The sequence below is a fragment of the Ruditapes philippinarum genome, unplaced genomic scaffold (genome assembly GCF_026571515.1).
Source record: "Ruditapes philippinarum isolate M1 unplaced genomic scaffold, ASM2657151v2 ctg6819_1_1_1_1, whole genome shotgun sequence".
Lineage (NCBI taxonomy): Eukaryota > Metazoa > Mollusca > Bivalvia > Venerida > Veneridae > Ruditapes > Ruditapes philippinarum.
In genome coordinates this window covers 18,261-42,353 of record NW_026859377.1, presented here as the reverse complement: position 1 = coordinate 42,353, position 24,093 = coordinate 18,261, and the positions used below count along the sequence as shown (strand labels likewise).

Below are 24,093 nucleotides of genomic sequence, written 5' to 3'. Positions count from 1 at the left end.
AACTATACTAAGAAAATGTGCATAATTAGAGATTATCATACAAGTAAAGGGTTGGGGTGGGGTTGAGCGGGTCGTATTAAGCGGCATAACAAGTGTCTGCTTTTTTAATCAATTGCAAATTTAACAAATTTAACATTAGCTGGGGCAAAAAAAAAACTTTTATAAATTAGTTATACAAGTTGCTGACGAGATAAAAAGAAAAATTAAGACATAATGGGATATAATGTAAGTTCCGTATGCTTTCAATAGTTAGAAACATAAAACTACATTTTGCCAGGTACGTATGCAGAAAAAATATCATGTAAAATGTGTTTTGCATTGACAAAAGGGTTTCTTTAATCACCTAATCAAGGATATAAAACACGACTTTTAATATGTTTTTTTGACCAAATTAAGTCACATAAGCTAGTCTAATAAGTTTATCTATCAACTATAAATGAACTCATTCATTACATTTAAATCTTCCCGCTAAATAAATGTATCGTTTATCCGAAGTTTGACGGAAATCCGTGAAAATTCGAATTGTCTCCCTTGTCACGGTGGAAGAGTTGCTTCGCCTGATAATTATGTCGTAAACGAGGATTTTATTGAAAATGAAAATTGCTATTGAATAAACAATACATCTATTTTCAAAATAAAAGTCAAAATAAACAAATTGTTCTTTCATGTATACTATCCTGATTAAAGAATTTAAAAACTTTTTACGACAACCAGAACTAGGCTTGGCTCCGACGATGGCTGAAAAATCCTCTGTTCGCAGAAAGAGTTAAGCAAAAAAATCATTTATTGCGGAGGTCACGCGATATTTCCTTAGAATATGTCTCTATTACCAGGTATTTGGTTATTTGGATGTATATAAATCAGTAATACAATGCAAAAACTCTTTATAAATGTGAAAACAAAGGGCCCGAAAAACGTGAATTTGCAGCATTTGTTTGACAAAAGTCGTGAACTTGTGAAGATCAAGCTCTATTATGCACAAATAACATGTTCTTATGTCATTTCAAGAAATAGTTTGAAGAAGAAAACCCTTTTGACTGGAAAGTCACAAATGCATACTTGGTCGTTGATTTTTTCCTTTTAAATTATTAGTCCTCACTCCTGATATTGTTAAGTATGATAAAGATCGGTATAGATGGATACCGAAAATAAGCTATTTTCGCGAAAATAAGATCGCGGCTACGAAAATAAGATTTATTTTTGAAAAAGTGCATTTATCTGTTGAAATAATTATGTAAAATATATATTTATACATTCCTTGAATGATTTTACAGCAAATTAAAATTTCAGAACTAAAAAAATATTTGAAAAAGTGAAGTTTGAGCCGAAAATACTATCGTACGAAAATAGCTTAAAGCGAAAATAACATCGGGTCTACGAAAATAAGATTTAAATAAGACAGCGGCGTAATTATTTTCGTATATGTATTTCAGTGATTTTCGGAACAAACAGGTATTTTAATGATTTTTTGTAATAACAAATTTAACAGGTAAATTCCTTTATTCAAATTAAAAAAAAAAAAAAAAAAAAAACACCCATGATTTTAGCGTTTCTCCACGAGTTCCGTTATTTTCGTGTGACGTATTTTCGGCATAAACTACACATTTTTAGGTATTATTCATATTTCTTAATATTTTATCAGCTGTAAAATTTATGAAATAAAACATATATTTTTAATCAACTTAAGTATTTAAAGAAATAAATCCAACATTATAAAATAAAGCTTATTTTCGTATACCCGATCTTATTTTCGCTTTACACGGCGATTTGAGCTATTTTCGTACGATGCATTTTCGGCTCAAACTTCACTTTTTACGATATTTTTTTTGGTTTTGAAATGTTAATTTGTTGTTAAATCATTCAAAGAATGTATAAATGTTTAAATAAATTAATAAATTAAACGGATAAATGTACTATAGCAAAAATAAATCTTATTTTCGTAGCCGCGATCTTATTTTCGCGAAAATAGCTTATTTTCGGTATCCATCTATACCCGATAAAGATATATGAAATTAGGCAAACACTATGAACGGGGAAGTCGATTAAAAAATATTTCGTTTTTTCCATTTTATAGGTGTCGTTTGGTATTTTATGCACAGCTTCCATTTTCGTTTGGAATACCAGTGTTGCATCTAGATTTACAAAATTATGGGGGATTGTCCCCCACTCAACTGAAAAATGTGGTGGATTTGAAAAAAAATGTGGGGGACATACATTTACCTTACAATATGACATACCAAAAAGAATTTATTTATTTACGTTCAGGCATTTTTGACAGCTATCGGTCGCTCAAAAACAAAAGTAGAAAAATAAAAGTATTGACGAATACTACAAAACACATGCGAGGTGACCCAGTCTGCTGCTACACGCGATTTAGTACGTATTTTAGTCATAACCACGAGTGAAAACAAACATGGCTGAAGCGTTCAAGATAGGATGTAGATAAACTGAATTAAGTTGAAAAGATTGTCAGATGCGCGACTTGGCGAGCATTGACTTCATTAAAATGCGCGATCTTCATAAAAAATGCGCAAATGGCGCAATCGCGCGGACTAGATGCAACACTGAATACTCGATGATTATTACTAATCTGAAAAGTTCCAATTTTTTGTCATCGGAATACCCTGCTATTATCATTGAGTTACATTGAAAATGGCGGCTCCAACTAGAACTGACACTGTAAATTTCATTGATATGTGGAAAACCTGAGTGGGGCCGCTGGCACCGTGAGGGCTGTAGCACTCTTAGATAACATGTATGACGTGAATAAATGACATCAGCAACGACATGGTGTATTATAAAATTCGAATATTTTAATGCAAATTGCAAAAATGTTTTATTACAAAACACATTTATGACCATAATTTTTTAAGAAAAAAAACATCAAAACATGTTCAACAAATGCGGTATCAAGTATTTGAATTTTTGCAGAAGATTATTAGTAAAGGTTTTTGTAAATAGGATGTCGCTGCTACCGTGAGTTCTCGGTAGTGATCTCCCTTGACTTGGATTACGGACATATCAGACCATGACCATTTCACATTCTTTTTGTGATATTATTGATGTAAATAATGGTTGATTTTATTTGCTTTCCTTTGTATTTTAGTATATATATGTTTTGCTTTAGTTTTGAAAAAAACTGTACCTTTTGAAACAGTATTTACCCGTAAATTATAAAACCTTACTGTTTTCGGTACGGTCTGGGTACCAGTTATCAGTATCCAACCCTAAACAGTTAACCCATAGCACGTTCTTGCGGAACGATTAAACATGTACGTCAGCATATAAATGCATTAATTTTGAGCTATTCATGAACAAAAGTAAATATGAAATACCTTTTAATAAAATAGTCAAACAGTTTACTGTCACATCTGACAAATCATGTTTAAATCCTTTCATTTAATTAAATTTCTTACGTAGCCGATAAACAAATGGCCTTCACATAGTGAGCTACATTTGATTGGCGAATTGAATGCAAGTGTTTAAATGGGTCAAATTTTTCACACCAAATATTTGTAAACAAAATATTTGCCCAAGCACCTTCAGTGTCTCGTAATGTCACACTTGGATTATTGCAATGTCATTCTTTATGGTGTATCCGATTTTTGAAATTGAAAAAAAATGCAACGTATTCAAACATGTGCGCTAAGGTTAGTTCTGCAACGAAAGAAATTTGACAGTTCAAGGCAAGCAATTGTTCGACTTCCTGGGCTGGCCAGTCAAATTAGAATCGAATATAAAATTCTGACTTTTTGGTATTCAATTGTTAATCGGTCATGCTCCAAAAAAACCTTTTTAATCCTAACCAAAAAAGTACCAATCCGACTATTCAGCTAAAAATCTGAGAACTGCTACATTATTCCATTAAATAAAAAAAAAACTTTTAGTGACAAAGTTTGGAACTATTGGCCCAAAATTGGGGAATCCCCCCTTAGGTTGAAACTTAAAAATTTATGTATTTAAAAATCTTAAACACTTTTCAAAATTTAAAAATTTTTTAAAACTAAATGAGTAAATGAGTAAAAAAATATACCATTGAAAATGTAAATGTGAATGAATGTTTTTTTTTTTTTAATCTTTTTGTAATAAAGTTAATGTATGGAAATAATTTTATCTCATGCTACAGTATATCTTTTTATCTTTTAAGGTTTTAAAATTTTTTTAAAATACTTAATTGGAATTGTTTTTAAAGCTTTTTTTATTTGAGTTGATTCTTATTATATTTTTTTTACTGTAAAAACCCTTAATATTGTTAATAGAAAAGGGTTTAATTAAAAAAAGTTTAAGTTTTTTTCAAGTTTAAGTTTTACCGTGAATTTTATTTTTTTTTTAAAAAAAATTTGGAAATCATCTGTAAAAAATTTTTTGGGCCAAAATTTTCCCGGGGTTTGCATGGTGAACCGGTAATGTTGGGAATGCGGGGGGCGGGGGGGGGAAATTTTTAAAACGTTTTTCAGAATACTTATCATGCCTCATTTTGGGCAACCTTAACGGGTCAATTGTGGTTTTTTTCTCCCTTTCCCCTTCCCTGAAACCAATTTTTAAAATTTTCTATTTAATATCAAGCGGGAAATTTTCGTAACAGTTTTCTCAGAACTATTTCCGCCTTTTGGTTTTTGGCATACAGCTTGACACAGTATCCCTATTTGATTTAGGTCTGTGCTCATCCTATTCCTGTTTATAGAATTAGTTAATTTCGGCAATTATGGTCATGTAGGAATTTTTCGTATTAGTTTTCTCAGACTACTTATCACAGCCTTCGATAAAATCCCTTCTTGTTTATTGACTTGATGATTGTTTAAGATTTTAATTTTATTTTAAAATTGATATTAATTACTGTTTGAATTTTTTATTAATAATTTGAGCCAATTTGCCATTTTAAGGCTTCATATTTTTCATTAAGGGTACCTTGTCACAAACTGACTTTGTTAACTTGTATAATTTTGTAAAAATGATGATTGAATATACCAGTAAATAGGTTATTTCTCAAATAGTTATAATGAAGGAGTTGGCTTCTCCTATTTAGGGATTTACATGTATGAGTGTCATGTGAAGAAAATTCATTATTTAAAAAGATGTTGTAAAATAAAATAACTGAGTTAATTATGTAAGCCATATAGGCATGTAAAATAGCAAAAAAGCAAACTGGTAGCAATTATTCTTGTAAAGCATTACTGTAAAAATATGATTAAAAACTTAAAAGGGGCACTTTAATTTTTTACAGCCCTTGAAGAAACTGAGAAGAGTGCAGGGCATGGCTGGAATACTTCAAATAGATTTGGCATGGATACACCATCAGGTGGAGGGAAACAGTTTGATTACCATCACTTAATTAGTCAAAATAACACAGGAGATGTGCCAGATGCTCTTGTAGAGGAGTAAGTTACAACTTGTTTTTTTTATAAGATCAACTTGAATTCAGTTACCTTATTAAAATCAAAAAAGACAATAAACAGGATTATTTCTTTATTGGACATTCCATATTTGTATTGTCTTTTCATTTTCTGAATAAATTTAACTTTTTCAGTTCCGTTAACATGGTTAATGTCATTCAACTGTATTCAGTAAATTGAGGTGAAAAATTAATTTTCAATTATTTTCTAGTTCATAAATTACATGTATGTTTGTTCTAAATTTGTGCTGAAAGTGTTTGTTTTATATCTCCTGTTTGATTGATTATCATTTATTTGTGTCTAATTTGTGTTTGTCTAAATAAAACTATTGCTTTAACATTAGTTTGATACATTATAGAGAGGTGATTCTAGAAAACAATGTTCAAGGGGAGGAGCAGGGGCAGCAACAACAACAACAACAGTTAGCACTTCAACAACAGCAGCAGCAACAAAGTTTGATTGTGAAACAGCAACAACAATCACAACAAAAGTCACAGCAACAGCAGCAACACTTAACCCAGCAGCAACAGTATTTGCAACAGAAACAGACCATGTTGCAGAACCAGAAAAGAGGCATACAACAGGCACAGAACAGGAAGCAACCTGCTCAACAGAAAATGTTGTACACGGTCGTCCATTCAGGGAATCAGCATCAGCAGCAGGTATTGGTATCGAACAAATCTGTACGCCAGCCTGGACCTCAGCAGGCGGGACAAAGTATCTTGATTCAGCAAGGGCAAAACAGGCCTGTAGGAGTCCAGCAACAGTCTTTGCTAAACAGCAGTTGTAGTGCTTCAGAGGAAGAAATTAATCAAAAACTGTTACAGACTCAGAAAGAAATCGAGGAAAATGATAAAAAACTGGTCTCGCTAGGGCTTCAGCCTCACATGTCGCCGCCAGTGATTTCCACACAGTCTGAGTTTAATTCACAGCAACAGATATTGAATAATTGTGATTATCTCGGATCAATAAGTGCTCAGAGTCCTGCAGGTCAGCTTGACACTGGAGGTAGAATTCGCCAGATTTTAACACAGCCACAGGGTTCAACAACTCAAAGGAAAGTGGATATTAATTTTCCGGACAGTAATGGTGGTTATCCGGCGAATACGAATCAAAGAATAGCACAAGGTGTACAGGGTCATCAAAAAACTCAAGTGATAACGGTCTCTGGCCGTGGCCTAGCTCTCAAATATTTCTCATCCCAACAAAGAACTCCAATAAAGCAAAGTGTTATGCAGATACCGGTGCAAGGAAATCAAACTACCTCTACCTCGTACAAAGTCCGGTACAAAGGTACAAACAGTATTCAACTAATCAGGCCCAAAAGTCAGTCTGTAGTGGAAACAAGTTCACAAATGCAGAAAATAAATAAAAACAATGTTGTGCTAGAAGGCGGTGGCCAATTTGAAGAAGGACAGGCCTATGTGATTCGTGATCGTTACGGTAATGCACGAACAATGCTGTGGCAAATGGAGAATTCCATCCTTTTGATAAGGACAAGGGAACTTTGGGTAGAGTTTTAAAAGTGTTATCTTTTATGTTTAGAAATTTTAAAGATGTTAATGTTTTATATTGAATCACTAAAAACAGTTATGAAGTTTAAGTTATGTGTACTAAATATTATGTTAAAGGTCAAACAAATTTAATGAACAACTGCATCACATTCAACTGTTCTGCGAAACAGTTTGCTGAATAAGAATGATAAAAAATAATAAACCTATGGCATATGCTTTGGATTTATATACAGGCATCCTTTTTAGCAATTTTATAACGGTCATAATTCATTGATTAGTTATACAAGTTTGTGTACTTACTTAACAGTTCAGCAGCCCCATTATAGATTCTAGTCAAAGAGGCAGGGGTGCTAGAGGTGGCCGCGGCAGGGGTCGAGGTAGAGGTCAAGGGCAATGTTATGGAAACGCCACAGGCGTGTCACATGTCACCAAATGTCAGAGGGTAAGAGAATGTACATTTTTAAACCTATTTTCTTTATTTTTTTTCTTTATTATTTTTCTTTAATATTGTCTTTTTTCAAAATAAACATATAATCCTATTTATGTTACATACATGAATTACTTCAAATTTTACAGGATTAGTAACCCTTGAGTTAATGCTAACATGCTAGTTGTGAATATATATCTTAAACACACAGAGAAAATATTTCAATTTATTAAATACATTTCTGTTGAATAATTAATTTTTAGGCAAAGATGTTGAAGATATTTTTTCCAGCTTATGTTTTAGAGGAAATATTGAGAAGTAATTCTGAATAAATGCCAACAAAGTAACTTAAAGCTATAAAAATGTGATTGGTTGTTCTTCGTACATGATGTTATAATAGAAGATAAAAAAAAGGGACACACACACACGATACTTTTAAATAAGCTTTTTTAGAGTACGCTTAGATTGTTCAAAATTTAACAATTTAACAAAACTTAACCGGAGGGGGGGGGGGGGAATATAAATCAGTATTGCATGTTATTCATACAAAGATTTAAAGAATATTCATTCCAGTTAGAATTTTTGTAAGTTGTTTTAATGTTTAATACATAATATATTTACAGATCTTCACCAATGATTAATAACGGGGTTAGACAAACAAAATTTAATACACCAGTTCCGACTTGTCGACCACAGTTGAATTACATGCGACAAACTTTGATGCAACAGGTTGGTCATCCAAGTAACCAACAATTGCGTCAATTATCATCCCAGGGACACGTCATACATACCTCACCCGGCACACCCAATGTGCCAATTATCAGTGTCGTGACATCACCTGGCCTACAAGGACAGGTTGTTCAACAACGACCAAAGCTGCCTCTGCAGAATTTAATGCCAGCGGCACAGATCAAGTCCAAGCCTACAGACGAGGCATCGTCAGAGTATGAACCTTTGTTTTAACTCTCTAAATCTTTACGGCAAAAATGACATGCATTTTGGTTTAAACATGTTTATTTAAGCTCAATTGTGAAACAAGTTCTTGCAACTTATGTTAATCACTTTCGAGTTCGCTTCCTGGAACCAACTAGTACTGGTGTCATATGATATGAAGAAAACATGGTCATGACCCGATTATGGCTCGAACCCATGATCCCTGGGTTGAGAGGCAGACACCTTAACCACTAGGCCACCGCTCCCCTTGAAATGCGTTAACTATCAATAAGACTAGATACAATTTGCTTAAGAATAACCATCCCTTACAAAGTGGTTAGTATTGACTAATGTTATATAGTATAAATACAAAACAGTTCTCACATTGTTTCAAGTAACAAATTTTTCATACTTTTGCCATGAAGAGGGTATTGTTCAATGTAGCCTCATTAATTGAGAAATTACCAATATGAAAATGAATTTTTGTGACACAATATTAAAATAACTTTATATGCCAATAGGTCAGATGCTGGTGGGACAGACCAAGGAGACCAGAAGGGGAATGATGCAAGCTCTGATAAAGAACATGTATTAGATCCCCCTAATGTACCTAAAGTAAGTACATGGCTCTGCCCTTTAAACTTTTTCCAACATGGGTTTTCCACCTCATATTACAGCTCTAGGCCTATTTTTTTCCTTATTGAAATTTCCTTTTTAATAACATAATATGTGTATTATGGTATGAAGACTGTGAGTAAATAATTCACCTCAAAGTTTGACATGTCATGCATACATTCCTAATTAGAAAGTCGCAGATGTTTTTTCAGACAAGGAAAACAATCTAGGGAGTATATGGCAGTCTATACTTAAGACTGCTTAAATTAATTCTTCTGTTAATCAGAATCTCTAACATTAACAATGTCCAACAATTTGTATATCTGAAGTGGAGACCAAACAGTTGCCAAGTTTAAAGATCCTGTCTGTTGTAATTAAGGATGTAACATACACTAAAGTGAAGTTTTATATATGTACATATTTATTCTTCTAAAACAATTTCCAAACATCCAAGATTGTGTTAAATATGTACAGCAAATGTTTATATGCATTATACTTAAACATTAAGATTAATGCATTTTTTCAATATTGGAAAAAAACTTGCAAACGTTAAGATTAATGCATAAATTTATTCTTTATTGAAAAAAACTTGCTTAGACTTTATCGAAAATAAATTTCTGATTACCTCCCTTCATTTGCATTAAATGTTAAATTCGGTAATATTTTTACAAAGAATACTTTTTTGAAAGTTGATTGATAAATACTCATTTGAGCATCATATTTAAGATATAAAAACCATTAAAAAAAAATTGTGTTACAGGATCATTGAAAAATTTTCAGTATGAAAATGTCTGTTTTCAGGATCCAAGTGCTTACGCTGTATGTCAGTATTGTGGAACTACTAGTATGGATAAATTTAAATGTGAAAGTTGTAAACGGATGTTCACTAGTGCTACTAGATATGTGATCCCTAATAAGTCCGGGGATGGGAATCCGGAAACAAAACGTAGAAAACTTAACCCTGAAACTCTTACTGTTAGTTCAACTATTACAACATTAGATAAAAATTCTTTTTATTCGAAAAAGTTCCAAGAACAAAATGAGATATATGTGAAAGTGATAAATGCTGCGAACAATACTGTGTCAGGGTCTGTTGGAAAACATCAGCCTCGTATAATCAGACAAACTTACGGGAGAGGGAAGAGAGGTCGTGGGCGGGGTCGAGGAATGTTTGTACCAGGTGAGTGAGTCTTATTGTCTATTTGTCGTGGAGTGAAAGCAGTTGAATTTATAGTTTGCACATTCATTGTAGGTTTGTTTATACGGAAAAAGAATGAACAAAATTGTCATATGCATCTTAAAATTATTTAATATGTCTTGTATTACCATGTATGAAATAAAGCATAGTATAAAAATGAAAATGAAACATGTACATTTTAATAGATCTTTTACTGAAGAACAAAAAAGAAATAATGAATATCTATAAATTTTAAATAACCTTTTTGCAATAAGAAAAGAATCTATAACATTTGCATAATGGCCATATACAATGTAAGCCTAGAAGTTTTGAAAATAGTATTAAATAAAGAATTATAATTGAAGCATTTTTATTTTTGAACAATACAAAGCATATATTATTTGGTGTCATCAAAGGTAAAATTTTGTAGGATTGATAAACCATTTTTTGGAACCTGCTATGTTTTATGTAAAATATTAGTCGCCACAATGGCCATTTAGTGTAGGTATGTGTATGCTTTAGTGTGCCTTTCTGATTTTGTGTGGGCTGTAAATTTGCCATAGTAAACTGATTCTCAAATAACTTTGCACAAATGGCAACTTCAACAGAAAAGTGTGTCTTGGCCAGAAATAGCCAGAAATAATTGTAGCTCAAAGGTCAAGGTCATACTTTGAGGTTAAATTTATAGAAATGAGAGTATATTTTTGTTTTGCTTGTTTGGGTTGTCACATCATCATTCTAAAATAACATGGCATGAATCATGACAACCTAAATAAGTCTGTCTGTTGTGTGCAAGTGGTTAGCCACTTAGAATTAACTACTTCACTGTTAGCTTGCCCGATATGTTGCCCGTGGGCATGAACAAGTTGTCATGCATAACTCATCTGCAATAACCTGATGAATTATTTTAAATGCAGGACAGATAGTTAAGTAAATGCATGATTTTCTTCAAATTTAAAGAATGTTTTATAATTAGTTATGTTTATACTGGATATGAATGTATTTAAATTTTATTATAGAAACTGTAACAATATCATCTGATGAGGAAGAAAGTAACGAAATGAATAAGTCACAATCTCAGTCGATGTCGGCCCCAGCCACGCCAGCATCGGTACCCAGTAGATCTCCTAGTCATGCTGGGGACCAACCTGAATGTCCCGAATCTCCATTAATACCTACTGTACCTATAACATTGAAGAAAGGAGAAAAAGCCAGGGTAAAAATGATGGAGGATGCTGTATGTTGTTTGGTTTTTTTTTGGTTTTTTTTTCTTTAATTTTTTAATTTTCTATCTTTAATTTACTTTACCAGACCTTAATTTTGTTGTAGAAGATCTCAGATAATATTAACGACTTTAAAGACAAACTGTATCTGTTGAACAGTTGTTTACGAGTGTGTTAGTGGCTTATTTCCTGGAAAAAAGTAGCGCTGAATGTAGAGTTTTTTGCATTAAAAAAGCAAATTGTAAACAAAGTAGTATTTTGACTTCCATACAATATACTAAATCACTATAACAGTATCAATTCTCACAGAAGCAGAAAATGGTTCATTTAATTCAATAATTGGTAAATGAGTAACTTTTTGAAAAGTATTAAAGGACACCAAATATACAAGGCTTTTGAGAAAAAAACAACAAACCTTGAGACATAATGACCCTTTATCTAAATGTATATGCATATTCATATAAATTATTAAATTTTACTACTGGTATGTATTTTTTACCGTTGGAAATAAGTTGAATATACTTTTTATTTCAGGAGGGTGCACCTGGTGCAGTGTGTGAGAAGTCTCCATCACCTATCGAGCTTACATTAAACGCCAGGACTGTACGGGTGGGCACATTCAGGGGGGCACCTGTAGAGCCTATACTTATCTCAAACTCTGGGCTTAACTTTTTTATTGAAGGTAATAAATGCATAATTTACATGCACAAGATGCTATGTCTTTTGTCAATTAATTGAGTTTTCTATCAAAATGGGTCTTTTATAATAGGCTGTAAAGTTTAAGAAAGGTTTAATGCAAGTACCAGTGTGTGTTTCCTTTTGTAATGTTTTTTTATGAATAAAAAAATCAATTCCTTTGCTATTCACTTAAAGTTTATCTGTGAAATACCATTTAAATTTATATCCATCAGCGTGTTAACTATGTTACTCATATGAAATTTTGTTGAAAAAAGCTTGAAATAGGTTAAAATTTATTTTATATTCTTTCAATGTGAATTACATTAACCCGTAATTACTTTGTTTTTAGATTTTACTACATACTCCAGTTTATATTTGAAGTTTATGTCTGTATATTCTAAATCAGTATTCATTTTTCACACATTAACATGTACATCTTCAGAAATATAGTGGCATGATATTTCCATGTGAAGTTTTTGTATGGCAGGCGAAAAGGTGACTAACTGTTGAATCTTGATAATTTTTCAGGTGTTACTGGTACGCACAGATTTCACATTTACCCACAAGAAATTCAGCAGTGCTTGACCAAGTTTGAAGGCGAGACTAACTTGATATTTTTTCTTACAACACAAAGTTGTGCAGTAAGAACAAGAAAAGATTTAGGAATGGTTGTAAACGCTGACCCCAGTAAACCCCCTCCTGAACACTATTATGATCCTTTAGGAACAGGTGGGTTTGTTACATGTTTGCCATAATTATTGCTTGTAAGTTTTTAGCTCCTTTTTCAACGAAAAATTACAGCTATTTTCATGACCGACTCAGCCACATCAGCATCCTAAATACGTTAAGTTTTTGCTTGTGGTCATAAACGTAAACTGAAACTTAATATGTGGATGCATCTTGATGAGTTTTTATTGGTCACACGCCATTTTCATGTCAGAGGTTATGATCAGTGTACCTGTGATAAATCAAAGCACAGAAGGCGCATGAATTTGTTTGGGTCTCAGAATGTCAGAAAGGTGAAGGTTGTGAGATTATACCAATTTGTTTTGTATTAGTGCCGAACCAAAGCTTTTCCAGTGTTTTTAAAAACTGGTAGTAAATTGGCTTATAAGACTAATTGCAAAAGCACTGAAATAGTCAATTTCAAATGTTTATTTGATTTATTAAAAATGGGAAAAAAATGAGTTGCCTCAACTGAGATTTGAACTTGAGGCCGACGCGTGCGCAAACCCCTCGGCCACGTGAAATTATAAGTTAACGAGCTGAAGAAAAGCCCTATTATTCCTAAATTAGGGTTTTTGTAACTCTTATTTTTTCCACGCTCAACACAGAATGTAAATAATCATGGAGCTTGACTGTAAGCATGTATATCTATAAAGAATGAAACAAATATTAGAAATCTTCGACCATTCGGAACTACTTGCTTGAAAAATGGAATGCGCCTGTCATTTGACAATCTTTACGCAATTTTTCTCCCCCTGATTTTTTTTTTTCGGCGTTAGTGTACATATAAAGGGAAGTAACCGCTTTCAAAAAAGTGGACTAGTAAGGCATTTGCAATTAACAGCATTAGGCTCTGAAATTTCCGCTACGCATTATTTGTTTTTGGTCTGACGGACCCAAACAAATAAAAAAAAACATAAAAATTGGCCATTAATTAAATCGATGTACAATGTATAATAAAGTGTTTTAACAAACTTAAAGACAATTTATAAATGCATATGGATAAATAAAAGGAAACAAAATTACAAGTTTTTTTCGTAGTTTTATTTTATGTTGAATATCATAACAATGTATTTACGACATATAGAAGTCACAAATAGCAAGTTTTGATACACATCAGATACTCGGCATCAAGATGATAACTATAGTGATGGACCAGTTACCCGTGGAAACAAGACTTGATTCCAGAAGTATATGGAATTACTTTCAAAGTCATGGGGGAAACAGGGAGATGAAGCATTCTTTATATGGAAGCTCAGAGAAGGAGGAGGCAGATGAGATAAATTTCGCCTGTCTGCTAGCACCCACAGGATACAACAGGGTGTGGCTACGCTCAACCAAAAGTCATGGATTCATGGTTATAGTCAGGCAAAGAAGGAAAGATAGACAGAGTGAACAGGTACCGTCTCCAAAAGATTTAGGCTTTTGTTTGGTCCTATTATCAAGTAAGATATTTGTTAGATTTTCATGGAAACTTTGATATGATTTTGATTATAATGATATTTTAAGGATAATGTTTGGATGTTCTTATAATTTTAAAGATTCAGTAAAGTTTTTTGATGGACATCAGATCTGTGAGCTTAGATTTAAAAATTTATATATTAACCCATTACTTTTGACCATCGTTTGTGAAAAATTTGTGTTTTTTTTTTTTTTGTGTTTTCATTGAAAAAGCCCTCCTGTTACAAGTTCAAATTGGTATAAAATTATAAAAAAAGACTTTAATAACTGTTCAAACTTGGCACAAATGTTTTGACTGAACCATAGCCTCTGTAAAACGGTATACTATTGTTAAATTTCTGTTACCATGGCAATGGGGGACACCTCAAATTGCAAACATCACTATTTTGCGTTTGATTTCAAAAACTGACTTCAAAGTGCTGCAACTTCTGCAATGGATTGAGATATAGTGAAAGGCTTTTCAGGGTACTGTTAGCACGTTACCGTTAAGATTGACCTGAGGGCCATTTTTTAGCCTCTCTTAAATCCAAAATTTTTCTTGGAGAATTTTCTTGGGGTTTGCTTTCAACCTTCAAACTTCCAAGCAGAAGGGGCACTTCTGGTGAAGGTAATCTTATTTGATATAAGGAATAGGTGCCGAAAAAGTGATCAACCTTTTTTAACACCATTTCTCAAACGAAAAAAGTGTTAGTGGTCTAAATAGGGCACTTTTTTTCACTATTTGAGGCCTCAAAGGGGGGGGGGTGAAAAGATGTCTAAATATGAAGTAATGGGTAAATACAATTTATACAGGAAACATGACATGACGGGCTTCTGTTTTATTTTTTGTCGGAAGGAAAGTAAGAAATCACCACTGGACATAGACTTGTAGTCTTTTATATGATAGTGGAGTCCATCTTTAATCAATGTTATGCTATAATGGAGACATTAAGGAATATGTGAATATGTTTAGGGAAACGGACAAAAGCCCTCCCGTTAAAAAATGACAGGGCGGAAAAAAGCCCTCCCGTGAAAATGACAGGGCGGACAAAACCCCTCCCGTGAAAACAACAGGGCAGACAAAGCCCTCCCATGAAAATGACTGGGCGGACAAAAGCCCTCTTGTGAAATTAACAAGGCGAACAAATGCCCTCCTGTAGCAAAAATGAATATGTATGTTGAATACCTGTGTTTTTTTCATTGCACTCAACATATATAAATCCTTGTTGTTTTCAATTGGCCTAATTATGTGTATGACCTAGAACCACATTTTATTCCGAATATACCTTCCTGAAATGTTTAACGAGGTAACTTTTTACAGTAATTGACTCATTACAAGGCATTTAACTTTTATGTTAGATAATTTTAACTTATTTTTATCATTTATTACTCAATAATATTTACTTCACATAGGAATCCTTCATATCTACGTGAATAAATATGCACTTACAGATTTTAGCACTAATTATTCAGATGCCTGTCAGGAATGTGCTCAAGCTCATACAAACACATTTATGCCAATGGAAAACAAAAATATTTATGATTACAATTTTAATATGTTGAGTGCATTGAAAAGAAAATATAAACTATTCAACGTACATATATGTATTTACTGCGGGAGGGCTTTTGTCCGCCCTATTATTTTCACGGGTGGGCTTTTGTCCACCAAGTCATTTCACGGGAGGGCTTTTCTCCGCCTTGTTATCCCTCGTCGAAAGGCGGCGGGGGATATAGAAATAGACTCAGTCCTTCCGTCCGACATTTTTGTCCGGAGCATATCTCAAAAAGTATTTGAGATGTCAACTTGAAACTTAGATAGGTGGATAGATCTCATTGAGGAGGAGTGCAGTGCACAAGAATGATAACTTTACCCTGCATAATTTTTGAGTTATTGCCCTTTGTTATTTTTCAAACTTAATTTTTGTTCAGAGCATAACTCAAAAAGCTTATGAGATATCAACATGAAACTTCATAGGTGGATAGATCTCACTCAGGAGGTGGTTGCAGTGCACAAGAATGATAACTCTTCCTTTCATAATTTTTTAGTTATTGCCCTTAGTTATTTTTTCATACTTAATTTTTTCACCTGAGTGACACATAACTCAAAAAGTCTTTGAGATGTCAACATGAAACTTCATAGGTGGATAGATCTTATTGAAAGAGGAATGCTGCTGCACAAGAAAGAATAACTCTTCCCAATATAATTTTTGAGTTATTGCCCTTTGTTATTTTTAATACTTTTTGTCCGGAGCATATCTCAAAAAGTTTTTGAGTTATCAATTTGAAACTTCATAGGTAGATAGATCATATTGAGGAGGAGTGCAGTGCACAAGAATTGATAAACTCTAACTTGCATAATTTTTTCAGTTATTGCCCTTTGTTATTTTTCCAAAACTTATTTTTGTCGCAAGAGCATAACTCAAATATGCTTATCGAGATATCAACATAAAAAATTCATAGGTGGATGGATCTTATTGAGGAGGAATGCTGGTGCCCTCAAGAACGATAACTCTTCCCCATTATAATTTTTGAGTTATTGCCTTTGTTTATTTTTCATACTTTTTTGTGCGCGGAGCTTATCTCAAAAAGTGTTAGAGGTATCCAACTTGAAACTTCATAGGTGGAATAGATCTCAACTGAGGAGGAGTGCAGCACACAAGAATTAATAACTCTAAACCTGCATAATTTTTCAGTTATTGCCCCTTGTGTTACTTTTTTCATGCTTAATTTTTTTTGTCCAGACGCATTTCTAAAAAGGCCTTTGAGATATCAACATGAAACTTCATAGGTGGATTAAGGTCTCATTGAAGGAGGAGTGCAGCAAAACAAAATGACAACTCTACCCCTGCATTTATTTTTCAGTTATTGCCCTTTGGTTATTTTTCATGCTTAATTTTTTGTCCAGAGCATAAGCCTATAAAAGCCTTTTGAGATATCAACTTGAAACTTATAAGGTGGATAGATCCTCATTGAGGAGGAAGTGCAGCAACACAAGAATGATACTTTACCCTGCATTATTTTCAGTTATTTGCCTTTGTTATTTTCAGCCATTAGTATTCACATAGATTTCAAATCTGTATACATTTCAGCCATCAGTTTTCATTACCAAAAGACCTCTTAAAATTGAATTATTCTGCTTTACTACATATATATTCTTCCAATGAGCAAACACATTCGGCGAGGGATGGCCATGTTGACATGGCTCTTGTTACTTTTTGAAGGGAGGGCTTTTGTCCGGGAAGGCTTTTGTCCTACACTCTATGTTTATGTATAACAAGGAGGTTAACAATAAAGCAAAATCCTCAGAGTGTAAAAGAATTTTTTAAAATTCAGTCTTTTAAAAAGAAAATTTGGCATTGTCAGTGACTAAGCAAAAAATTTAGAAAATGAACTTTTTCAGAGCATATATACATAGTGAAAGCAATGGTTAATTGGGAATGTATTTTGTACAGAATTGTCTTTGATTAAAGCCTGCTAAGACATATTTTTGAAATATTTTATGTTTTGTAAAGTATTTGTGTTCATGTGTACACAGGGACATATAAAGTATTTGTGTTTATGTTTACAAAGTGACATATAAAAGTGTTTATGTTTACAGGTTATTAACATATCCACCTCCACCTGCTAAGGGTGGCATATCTATTACAAATGAAGACCTTTACTGCCTCCAGGAAGGAGAGTTCCTGAATGACGTCATCGTTGATTTTTACCTCAAGTAAGTGCTGACTTGAACACTTATACTTAAAAAAAAAACTACACTTATACTTAAAAAAAAAATCTTCTACCTATATAACACTTATGTAATTCTTGTGTCCTTTGTTGATATTAAAGATAAGGTTCACCATTGTAATCATAGCACTATTTCAGAGAGAACTGAAATATAAGTGATTGTATTTCTGATAAACAGTCATTAAAAATTTGGTGTGTTGGTGTGGCCGAGTGGTAAATACATCGGACAAGGAATCTAAGCATTGCTGACCGTGTGGTTCAAATCCTGTCAGTGGCAAGCCGTAGTGTCCTTGAACAAGAAACTTTACACTCATTACACACTTAGTACTGGTTGATTCCAGGAACTGATTCGAGTGTTTCAATAATCGTATAGCTTCCAAAACAATTGAACTATAATAAATTTATATAGACTAATAGTTTGGTAATTCAGGAGATCCTGGTTTGATCCTTTAGTTGAGGATGACAATATTTGATCTTGGACATTTGAGTCCTATGGTCATTGTCTGTCAATGCTGGTTCAGAAATCTTGTGGGATTAATAATTGTGCATTGCTTTGAAATCAGATATTACTACTTACTAATCCAGGAAAGTTGGTTAGGTAAACCATCTGCTGAGATATGATAGAAAAAATGTGTTAAAATTAACATAAAACAAAACTGTACTTGCAAGTGTATATTTTAATTGAGATGACTTTAACTATTTGAAAAGTAGAAGCAGTAATGACTTGCTTATGTCATCAGTATAAAATACGGCCATCAGACAGACCTGGGCACCTGCCTAGTTTTTCAAGACTGAACTGTTTACTGCTTTATTTTAGAAATATAGAGATTTTCTAGTATTGATTTTTTTTAAACACAGCGGTGCCGCTTTTGGGATGGCATAAAAACCGTATAGCACAGCCTTACGTATATTTTGATAGGACATCATTTGCATTATATAAACAGCGTTAAGAGGCTCCAAATGTTAGCATTATACTATAGGCATGTCAAAGAAATATGGTTCTTTTTCTCTCTAAGACGATCCTTATTTTTGGGTATGTGATAAATGGAATATTCATTTTGTGTAAGTTCAATACTGAATATATTGAATAAACTCGTTCAAACAAATTCAGTATTGAACCTACACACATCCAATATCCATTATATGTTATAATCCTAATTGTATTATACAGGTATCTATTACATGAAAAGTTGAGTGTAGCGGATCATGCTCGTACACACATCTTCAGTTCTTTCTTCTATAAACGTCTAACACAGCGTATACGTGGCGCTGCTATAGATGATGATCCAAATGTCACGTGAGTAGTTTGACGACTTATTTACAAAATTTCACCAAATTTCAAAATATTTCTTGTGATATAGTAAATACTGCTTAATGTATATTCATATTCATGATTGTTTTGGTAGTTGTCTGGAAGTGGGATCAATTGTTGCAAATCATTTTTGGATTTTGAAAAGGGTAGTATAACACACCTATTATCTGTAAGGTATTAAGAGCATATTATCTGTCCCATCATGTCAAATACCACACTGGAGTTCCCATTATGAGCATAGCATCTGATTTGGTTCTAATTACACTTGCGATACTGATCATAAATTCTTCTATAGATAGTAAAATAACATAGATAAAAAAATAACTAGAGCAGGGTAGTGCTTGCCTAGTGGTTAAGGTATCTGCCTCTCAAGCAAGGGGTTTGAGCCCTTCTGGGGTAACAAATATGATTCCTGGTATGACAGTAGCACAATATAATAAAAAAAATGGACTTGAGACTGCTTCAAATATGCCTCAAGGTTTCATGTCAATGGAAATAAAATTGATATGTCCAAAACAACATTATTTAATATGCTAAGCACATTGAAAGTTATTGGTTACAGCATGTTATCTTGTCTTAGCATGAAATTATATATTGAATATCATTTAAAAATTCCCTGTTCTGGAAATTTAGAGAGCCTTGATAGATATATTCTATGTTACAAATGTATGTGATATAAAAGACACACAGCTTTTAAAATGAAATGTCATATTTAAAACATACTTTTAACAGTTAATGATTTACATTTAAAAAAGCACAAAAATTTTATGTATTTACAACATAAATAAGACAACAATGAATAAAAATGGAAGCTATTTTGTATTTATTCATTTTTTTCTCTGACAGATTACCAGTCAAAAGGCATGCCAGAGTGAAAACTTGGACTCGTAAATTAGATCTCTTTGAAAAAGACTTTATTGTTATTCCTATAAATGAACAGTAAGTGTTTTTTTTTCTGTATTGTTGGTAGTTGGTTAAAACTTGTTACAAATGTGAGTTATACACTTTTTAGACCAACATTATGCCCTTGCAAGTGTGAATTGTGAGTGTAAAAGTTAAAGTGGAAGTAATGTTACATTTTGCCATTTGCTATTCTTATATGCTAAAATTATAATTAACGCACTTTACTCAAGGAAATTCCTTTAAATTTCGGTAATAACATTTAAGGTAGTTTTGTTTATTTTATTCTAAATATTGTTACTATAAATTATTGGTCTATGAACATTAACATATTATAGATATTAAAAATCCTTTGACATATAATGCTAATTCAGGTTAACTTGACAGCAAAAAAATAGGAATGAAGTGTTTTCAATTTGCTGCTCACAAACATTCAACATTACATGTACATTATAGTTGTATGTTTTTGTCATCACTGAACAAACATTAATTACATTACATTTTTATCCACAGTGCCCACTGGTTTCTGGCCATTATATGTTTCCCTGGTCTGGAGCAGCCAGTAGAAGTTCCCTACATTCCTAGACCAATGACAACACCTCTGATAGATCCCTCCAAGTGTCCCACACCTCCACAGCCAACTGATGATGGCGGAGAAGAAATGGATGCAGAAGAAAATGAGGTAAATTATCATATTCTTATCTCTTTATTCTTCCTCTGCTTGCTGGGGAGAGAGGGGATATTGATTTGCATTTGTCCTTACGTTTGTTCTGTCTGTAGACAGAAAGTATAGTAGGATGTAATGGTATCTTTGTCCTGGTTATATTTAGGCTACCAATATATAGACTGGCCAGTCTGTACATCTACATGCTGTAACATGTAAAAAGCTAGCTGAGTACGTTCAAACTCCCATCAGAGACGAAATTTTACATTCATTGCTCAGTACTGGTTGGTTCCAGGAACAGATTTGAGATTTTATCTACAAGCTTATAGCTTGCTTTCATACACAATTGAACTAAATTAAATTCTGTATAAAAACTAAAGTTCTGATTTGGAGACAGTCCTTGAATCAAAGTTAATGCATTCTGTCTAGGATATTGGATATTTGGAATAAATATCACCATGATCCTTTTCTTTTTCAAGTTTAACTTTTATTGGAGCTTTTGTGATAAAGGATGATTAATTTCTATTATACTATCTGTTCATTTCTAAAACAGCGGAAAAGCAGTTTTGTAAAATGCCTTTTACTATCAATGTTTGTTATTTCTGAATATGCTTCTGTCATTGACAGATTACAGTAATACTATATACATATACCTTGAAAATATTCCTTACTCATGAGTATTGAGATGATGTGATTAATTTTTTTTTTCAGGATCCTTTGCCTGACTTAACAAATAGCAATACAGAAGCAGGAAAATCACCAGTAACTGATACAACAAATGGATCATCTGCAGTAGAACCAGACAGTGAAAAAGAAAAGACTGAGTCACAGTCTGAATCAGTAACTGACAGTGCAGAGCTTGAGAATCAGTCTGATAAAAATAATTCTGAGAACACTGAGGAGACACAGTCTGAACAGACTGAGTCTCAGACGGAAAATGCTGGGTCACAGTCTGAAAATGCAGATACACAGTCTGAGGAAGGAAAAGAAGAACAGACTGGTATTGATACACCAGGAGAAAAATCAGACACAGGTCAAGGAGAGTCTGGAATACGGCAAACAAGATCTATGAAGACAATATTGAAGGTAGTTTTATATTTGTAGTGGAAAACTTCTCTTAATTATGTCGAGTTTGATGAAAATAATTTATTAAAAGTGATAGCTTTTAATATATTTAATCTGCTGGTTTTATCCTCGAGCGAGACAAAACGTCTCTGTGATAGTGTGGTCCTTTGTCTCTCATGGCCTTTTCAGAAATCATTAAGGATAAGTAGCTTTTCTCTTGTACAGAAATTGATATTAACTGGTTAGTTATCCAGTTAAACTGGTTACAAAATGTAGGTGGACCGACTGCCAAGATAAGAGGAAAAATTGTTGTGTTAAAATAACCGTATAAACCAAACAAACAATAATAAGAAAAGATACTGTTTCTTTTTGTTATCAAACCTTAATGAATAAAGACCATTTAGGAAGTTGTTTATGTTGTATTAACCACTTGTTAGTATATTACAGATAATAAGATCAATTTGTTTCATGCTTATTAAACTACAAAGCTGGCTTGTAGAGAGCTAGAATTTTGTATTCAGTGCCACTTTGTTCTTGCTTCATGGTAAAAGCTACTGATTTAACTATTCTGCGAATGCCACTTTCAAATTATTGCCTGCTTTGTTCTTGATACATAGTGAAAGCTAATGAGATATCTTAATATTATTTGAACAGTGTCAGTATTTCAATAAAATATTTTATGTTCATATGAGTGTGAAACTAGTTAATGTAATCTAGATTCGTAAGTAACATTAGAGCTGCACTTAATATCAACATATGATGAAAATACTTTTTAGAAATGTCACATCATATTCATTTAAATGACATAAATTCTGATTATGAATAATATTAATGTCATTTTTGATATCTCACAATTACTTGTAGAGTATACGAGGGAAGGCAGTGCCAGAAGGGGAACCTATCCCGTCTGATGCTATAACTGGTGTCAAAAGGTAAAAAAATTTATTTATAAAAAAAGATTTCAACTTCTCATCTTTTCTCTGAATTTTGTATGATAGGCTCATCCAACTTTGACAAGTTTTGAAAGTTAATTGTTATGTTATAGGAGGGTTTGTTTGGGTTTTTTTATGCCACCGCAGCATCTGCGATGCGGTGGCATATAGCGATTCACCTGTGTGTGTGTGTGTTTGTTTGTGTGTGTGTTATATAGATTATATAGTGAACTTAAAAAATCTTCTTGTGAAAAACCACTAGTCCAATTTCAACCAAACTTGGCAGGATTGATCCTTGGGTGAAGGGCTTCCAATGTTGTTCAAAGAATTTCATTTCATGCATGCACCAAAAGGAATTATAAGAACAAATTTAAAAAATCTTCTTGTAAAGACCCAAAAGGCCTAGAGCTTAGATATTTTGCATAAGGCATTGTCTGGTAGACCCTGACCAAGATTGTTCAAATTATAGCCCTGGGGTTAAAATCAGCCCCAACCGGGGCCATTGGTTTTCCTTATATGTATAGAGTAAAAAACTTATGGTAAAAACTTTAAAAAAAAAATCTTCTAGCAATTGACAAATGCTAGAGGTTAGATATTTTGCATGAAACATTGTGTAGTGAACCTCTACCAAGATTGTTCAAACTATAGCCTGGGTTCAAAATTGCCCCGCGCCAGGGGTCAATACATATAGTAAAACAATCAAAAAAATCTTATTGTCTGAAGGTAGCAAGGCTTAGAGCTTTAATATTTGTTAAATGAATATCATCTATAGGTACTCTTCCAAAGTTGTTCAAATTTTGCCTCTAGTGTCAAAATTAGCCCCGTCCCAGGTTATATGTATATAGTAAAAACTTAAAAAATCATCTTCTCTAAAATTTACAAAGGCTAGAGTTAAGATATTTTGCATGAAACATTGTGTAGTGAACCTCTAGCAAGATTGTACAAATTATAGCCCTGGGGTCAAAATTGGCCCAACCCCAGGGGTCATTGTTCATTTTTCACTATGTACATATAGTAAAAAATTAAAAAATCTTCTTGTCTGAAGGTACAAGGCTTAGAGCTTTGATTATTTGGTATATAATATCATCTATGGGTCCTCTACTAAAGTTGTTTTAATTATACCCCTAGTGTTAAAATTGCCCTGCCCCAGAGGCGATAGTTTTCCTTATATGTATAAAGTAAAAACTTGAAAAATCTTCTTCTCTGATGACAAAGGCTAGAGGTTAAATATATGGCATGAGACATTGCGAAGTGAACCTCTACCAAGATTGTTCAAATTATAGCTCTGGGGTCAAAATTGGCTCCGCCCAAGGGGTCATTGATTTTCATTAATGTACATAATTTATAGTAAATAAATAAAAAATA

General features: G+C 33.0%; 3 protein-coding genes across 4 annotated transcripts; all 3 read left to right on the top strand.

The window, feature by feature from the left end:
* The first annotated feature begins 654 nt into the window (after positions 1-654).
* LOC132756299 (transcription factor SPT20 homolog) lies at positions 655-6,731 on the top strand. Its single transcript, XM_060747333.1, has 4 exons — positions 655-833; positions 5,225-5,378; positions 5,752-6,686; positions 6,721-6,731. Exons 1-4 carry the CDS (start codon positions 818-820, stop codon positions 6,729-6,731), a joined length of 1,116 nt encoding a protein of 371 aa, XP_060603316.1. The 5' UTR covers positions 655-817.
* On the top strand, positions 6,720-13,889 carry LOC132756302 (uncharacterized). 2 transcript variants are annotated; one of them, XM_060747336.1, is made up of 9 exons: positions 6,720-6,904; positions 7,234-7,349; positions 7,958-8,278; positions 8,789-8,882; positions 9,684-10,062; positions 11,079-11,275; positions 11,817-11,964; positions 12,489-12,689; positions 13,807-13,889. In XM_060747336.1, exons 1-9 carry the CDS (start codon positions 6,749-6,751, stop codon positions 13,866-13,868), a joined length of 1,674 nt encoding a protein of 557 aa, XP_060603319.1. In that variant the 5' UTR covers positions 6,720-6,748; the 3' UTR covers positions 13,869-13,889. The 2 variants fall into 2 exon arrangements, with proteins under 2 accessions (XP_060603319.1, XP_060603318.1); XM_060747335.1 differs by having other exon boundaries at positions 11,079-11,296.
* A 28-nt stretch (positions 13,890-13,917) lies between these two features.
* On the top strand, positions 13,918-22,748 carry LOC132756298 (sentrin-specific protease 6-like). The gene is made up of 8 exons (XM_060747332.1): positions 13,918-14,054; positions 14,108-14,131; positions 17,725-17,841; positions 19,027-19,152; positions 20,014-20,106; positions 20,581-20,749; positions 21,443-21,817; positions 22,661-22,748. The coding sequence occupies exons 1-8, from the start codon at positions 13,918-13,920 to the stop codon at positions 22,730-22,732; spliced, it is 1,113 nt and encodes a 370-aa protein (XP_060603315.1). The 3' UTR covers positions 22,733-22,748.
* The last annotated feature ends 1,345 nt before the right edge of the window (positions 22,749-24,093 follow it).